The sequence below is a fragment of the Xenopus laevis genome, chromosome 7L, assembly GCF_017654675.1.
Source record: "Xenopus laevis strain J_2021 chromosome 7L, Xenopus_laevis_v10.1, whole genome shotgun sequence".
NCBI lineage: Eukaryota > Metazoa > Chordata > Amphibia > Anura > Pipidae > Xenopus > Xenopus laevis.
Window position 1 is genome coordinate 5003790 of NC_054383.1, and position 6000 is coordinate 5009789.

The 6000-nt window shown below is 41.4% G+C and overlaps 1 protein-coding gene across 1 annotated transcript in view; it reads right to left on the reverse strand.

Moving 5' to 3' along the window:
• Positions 1 to 345, reverse strand: part of inpp5f.L (inositol polyphosphate-5-phosphatase F L homeolog) — an 82941-nt gene extending 82596 nt beyond the window's left edge. The window contains exon 1 of the mRNA XM_018225000.2: positions 36 to 345. Within this exon, the coding sequence (XP_018080489.1) occupies positions 36 to 132 (97 nt within the window). The 5' untranslated portion in view covers positions 133 to 345. The remainder of the gene's footprint in view (positions 1 to 35) is intronic.
• Between the last annotated feature and the right edge of the window lie 5655 nt (positions 346 to 6000).

The window sequence follows — 6000 nt, forward strand, 5'->3', positions numbered from 1 at the left end:
TGTCAATGAATGTCCGCCCCCATATCCGCACTCACCCGCTCTGCTGCTCAGTGACCCGTCCTGGCGGCTACACCACAGCGCGCTCTCCCCTCTCTGCAGGATGTAGTGGTCCTTAGCCTGGAACAGCTCCATAGCCGAACACACAGAGACGCCGACGAGACCAGATATCGCTTCAGAGGCACATCCCGGAGGTGATCGTTCTGAGACTCAACCACCCATCCTCCGGGGAGGAAGCATAAACCTCACCTACACTCACCTCCCGCTCTGGGCGGTATCTACCGACCGTACTGTCAGGATTCAGTCACGCCCCTAACGGCGTTACATGGTACATTCCGCGACTGGGCGGATCACAGCGCTGCTACGCGAAACCCCCGTGGCCACGCCCCCAACTCATTCACTCATTGGTTGTCTGTGGGGTGACTGGGCGCGATCCCGCTTCCTGCGCGTTCTAGTAATGTGTAATAAGCTGCTGCTGAGGTGCAGGAGATGAGCCGTGAGGTGAATGTGTGGCGTCTGTAGTACAGGCAGCCGGGTGTTACTGTTTGTTACTATTACTTGAGCTTTATACTTACTACTGCCACCGTGACCAGGTCTCTGAATAGCAAAGCTTTCTGTTGTCTGACTCTGTAGTTTAAGGTTGTCTAATTTCTAAACCAGCCCAAAACTAGCCAAGAGGCACTTCTAAAGTAACCAAAAATAGCACAATATGTGCAGCGAAAAAAAACTCTAAGGGGCCGATTCACTAACTTCGAGTGAAGGATTCAAAGTAAAAAAACTTCGAATTTCGAAGTGTTTTTTGGGCTACTTCGACCATCGAATGGGCTAACTACGACCTTCGACTACGACTTCGAATCAAACTATTCTAACTAAAAATCGTTCGACCATTCGATAGTCGAAGTTTCGACCCCCTAGTTCGCCATCTAAAAGCTACCGAACTCAATGTTAGTCTATGGGGAAGGTCCCCATAGGCTTAGCTAACTTTTTTTGATCGAAGGATAATCCTTCGATCATTGGATTAAAATCGTTCGATTCGAAGGAATAATCCTTCGATCGTACGATCGCACTATTTGCGCTAAAATCCTTCGACTTCGATATTCGAAGTCGAAGGATTTTAATTCCCAGTCGAATATCGAGGGTTAATTAACCCTCGATATTCGACCCTTTGTGAATCGGCCCCTAAGGGTCAGGCCTAGAGTTGCCACCCGGCCAGTATTTTACCAGACTAGCCAGTAAAACACCTGCCAAGGCTGGGGCCGGTATTACACATTTACCGGCAATGCAATTGCCGGTAATTTGTAATACCCTTTAAAAAAGCCCCTGGCCTGCCCCCAATTCGCAAAGAATTTACCTTTTTCCAGCGCCGTGGACGTCTCTGCTAGGTTGCTCCGCCACTTTTGTGGCACACCATTTAGCTCCGCCCCTTTTTGCGGTTCAGCCCGCCCCCTTTTGGTGGCAACCCTAGTCAGGCCACACAGGGCGTTTTGGGGAGATTTGGTCGCCTGGCGACTAATCGCTTCGTTTTTGCGGCAACCAATCTCCCCAAAAGCCTTCCCTGACTCTGCACCGGCTAAAATGAAAAAAACGCGGTGCTAATCACACGCGGCGATTTGTATTCCGAAGTCGCCCGAAGTTTAAATTTTAGCCGGCGCAGAGACAAGGAAGGCGTTTGGGGAGATTGGTCACTGCAAAAACGAAGCGATTAGTCGCCAGGCGACCAAAACACCCAGTGGGGACTTACCCTAAAAAATAAATACATTTATTTTCACTGATTTGCACATTTCTCCATGAAGCAAAATGGGACAGATTGGCCCATCACCAGGGGACGTAACTACAGAGGTATAGGGGTCCCTGATACAGATACAATTTCAATAAATATTGGTAAAACTGCTCAACCTCTAGACATTTTGGTGGCCAGCAGATTTTTGCCCTAAAATTGTCTGAAATTGAGGAAAGTCACCGGAAAATGCGAGAATGCTTAAGAGCGACGGGAGACTGGGGTACAGAGACCTAAATCTGGTAACTCCCGACTTCTAAAGTCAGTCCCATTGCATGCTGGGAATTGTAGTCTTACTTGGCAGTCGGCAAACTGTTAAACAAAAACTACATTAGTAGCCCAAATCTGTACCTTGTTTATACTTTAAAACCTGCCTGAGCTTTAATTAGTAGCCCAATTTGGCTGTAAAACCTGGCAACCCTGATGTAGCTATAGTTACCTGTCATGGATTCCCAATTTACAGGCCATCATGTACAGGTAGAGATATTCTGTCACTTATTACTAATAATAAATTATATATTTTGTTTATTGTAGATCTCCAGGAAGAATCTAAATAGAATAGCAATAAAAGGTCAGGGACAGACAATAAAATACATAAAGGCAACAATGGCTGAGCTGAGGCATCATGGGAATTCCTGCTGAGGGAAGGGGGCGGGGTTATGAATTTATTACTGTGAGTTAATTATAAATACTGTGGAGTAGGAAAAGGGATTTGCCATTAGGAATGATGTGTTCAAGAACAGTGACTAATGCAGGGAGTTTCTGTGGTCACAAAGAAATATTTATAGGCATTTATATAACTGTCATTTGCTAAATATTTTTTTCTTTTGTTTTGCTGCCCCATATAGATTTCATTTATGTTCTAGATTTCGCACTAGCTGATTCTGATCGACGTTTTTGTTTTTCCAACCAAATTCTTAGAGGGATCCCTAGTTAAAAACTTTAAAAATCCTTAGTGCTTTATTTTTTTCAAACTGTATTTCCAGAAATATGGATTGAGGAGGGAGGCCTAGGCTTTTGTTTAGCAGTTAAAGTGGACCTGTCACCCAGACATAAAAAGCTGTATATTAAAAGTCCTTTTAAAATTAAACATGAAATTCAAATTCTTTTTTTCATTAGAGCATTCATAGCTGTTGTAAGCTCATTTAAAAATTTCAGCTGTCAATCAAATATTGGCTGTAACTCCTCTATGCCTTAGGCAATTACTTTCACTTTCCATGTAGCATTTACTGAATGTCACTGCTCTCCCCACATTCCCCCGTTCTCTTAACCGTTTAATTGTTTAGCCAGGACATGGGGATGGACATCAGGTCCCCCATTCTGGTGCACAAACAAGACTTTGAGATGATGCAAGACTTGTCTTAATAACAGTGTCCACAAAATGGCTCCTGCCTTCTTGCTATAAGTATGAATTCCCAGACCTAATGAATCAAATAATTTATATAATGTAATTAAAGTGTATTTTACTTGAGTAACGTGATAAAATAGGATTTGGAATAATTTTTTCAGCTGACAGGTCCCCTTTAAAGGGGTTCACCTTTAAAGGAGAACTAAAGTAAAGAAGTAGCTAGAAATGTTGTACATGATGTGCAGTAAAGATCTGTGTCTCCAAAGATGCCCCAGTAGCTCCCCATCTTCTTTTCTGCTGATTCACTGCACATGCTCTGTGCTGCTGTCACTTACTGAGCTTAGGGAGCCACTCACAATATACAGTACACATAGAATAGAAATGTCACAATATAAGGCTGATTAGTAATTAATACACATAATTACTACATGGCAGCACAGAAACCAGTGCAATTAGCATCAGAATTGAATAATCAGCAAACCTGTAGCATCAGCTTATATTACAGCCAGGGAAGCTCATTTTCTGCTGGATAATTAGTGACGAGCCCTAAGCTTAGCTTCTCAACAGCCAATCAGAGCCCACTGAGCATGTGAGTGTCACAGACACTTTCCAAGATGGTGACCCCCTGTGACAAGTTTGAAGTCCTGGATCATTGCTGCTATTGACAAGCTCAAACTGTAACCATTCTATATAATCACACTTGGGCTTCCCCACTGAAGCTGCTGCTGTACAGAGCTCGCAGATGTGGTGGTTCACCTTCAATTTACTGTTATTATGTTATAGAATGGCCAATTCTAAACAATTTTTCGGTCTTCGTTATTTATATTTTTATGTTTTTTTTAATTATTTGCCTTCTTATTCTGACTCTTTCCATCTTTCAAATGGGAGTCACTGACCCAGAAAACAAATTCTTTGTAAGGCTACAAATGTATTGTTATTGCTACTTTATATTACTCATCTTTCTATTCAGGCCTCTCCTATTCATAATCTAGTCTCTTATTTAAATCAATGCATGGTTGCTAGGGTAAATTAGACCATAGCAACCAGATTGCTGATATTACAAACTGAATAACTCAGAAACCACAAATAATAAAAAATAAAAACCAAATGCATATTTTATCAGAATATCAATCTCTACATCATACTAATAGTTAACCCAAAGGTGAACAACCCCTTTAAGGCATGACCCCCACCAACATACTATTTAACAAGTGCTAACCATAAACATAAAATTAATTCTAATCATTGTGTCCAAGACCATCATTGTATATCACACATTCTAACAATTCTAATTCCTGTTGTATCATTTCTGCATTCAACTCATGGTTCTTCCCAACTCTCCCTGTCCTGTTTGGCACTAAGCTGCAATAAAACGAATGCTGTAAAATATTTATAGTACTTAAAATAATTATTTAGTCAGACTAATTGTAATTTGTAGTTTTTCATTTATTAAAAGCTTCAGTCATAACATTAAACGTTATTATCCCTCTGTAACAAATTTATCTGTTCACAGAGATAAATCTAACCCACCTTCCCACGTGGCCAATTCTGTGCCAGATCCTCCAATAATTAGTAAGCAGAGCCGTCATATTTCATCTGGTGGGACTAGCAGGACTGGTTAGGCAGAGGATTTGGAGATTAGCACAAAGTCTTGCACAATAAATGCAGGTTTAGGATTTCAGCCATGTATTAATGAACTATTACATATATATATATATATATATATATATATATATATATATATATATATATATATATATATATATATCATACTTCATGCAGAATCCGCACTCTCAGTACTTCTAAAATAATAATTTATTAACAGAACTTAAATCTGACGTTTGGGCCCTATCCAAGGCCTTTCTCATATATATATATATATATATATATATATATATATAGCACCAACATAGACCACCACAGTGGCGGAACTACCGGGGGAGCAGGGGTGCGAGCAGGCCAGGGCCTGCACCCCCTCAGGGCCCCCGGCACTCCGTTCGCCTATGTAAAAGACCAGCAAATGCGGCCGTACGGAGGGGGGCGGGGCCCGGCTGCGCGTCACGCACCAGGGCCCGTCCCCCTCTAGAATCGCCACTGGACCACCATCACTTTATAGAGAATATAACATCAATCACAGGAGGTTGCTAATTAACATCCGCATCACCATTAGTGAAAGAGTGTAATGAACAAATAATTGATTAAGAGACTTAATAGGAGAGAATATAAATAGGAGAGGCCTGAATAGAAAGATGAGGAATAAAAAGTAGCAATAACAATACATTTGTAGCCTTACAGAGCATTTGATGTTAGATGGGGTCAGTGACCCCCATTTGAAAGCTGGAAAGCATCAGGAGAAGAAGACAAACAATTCAAAAACTTTAAACAAAAAATAAATTGATAAAGACCAATTGAAAAGTAGCTTAGAATGAGTCATTCTATAATATACTAAAGGGTAATTTATAGGTGAACCACCCCTTTAAAAGGACACTGACCCCCTGTAACTTCATCTGTGCCCTGTGCCCCCACCCTCTGAGGAATTGCCTAATTCCCAAACCCACATTGGCTCGCTGAATCCAGCTGAATTCATCCGACAGTCGCGTCCCTTTGAATCAACGCTGAGACACCATGCAACAATGCATTTACTTACCTTATTTTTGTCGCTGCGCGTCAGATCGCGCAGATCGTGTCCATGTAGTCCTACCCTAAACCATCCAGTTGCTAGGGTTGAAATTACCCTAACAACTATTGATTTAAATAAAAAGACTGGAATAAGAGAGGCCTGAATAGAAAGATGCAGTGAGTCATGTGACAGAAATGACATCACTAAGCTCCGATTATAACAGATTACTATGCACCATTTATAAGGATATAATTTACA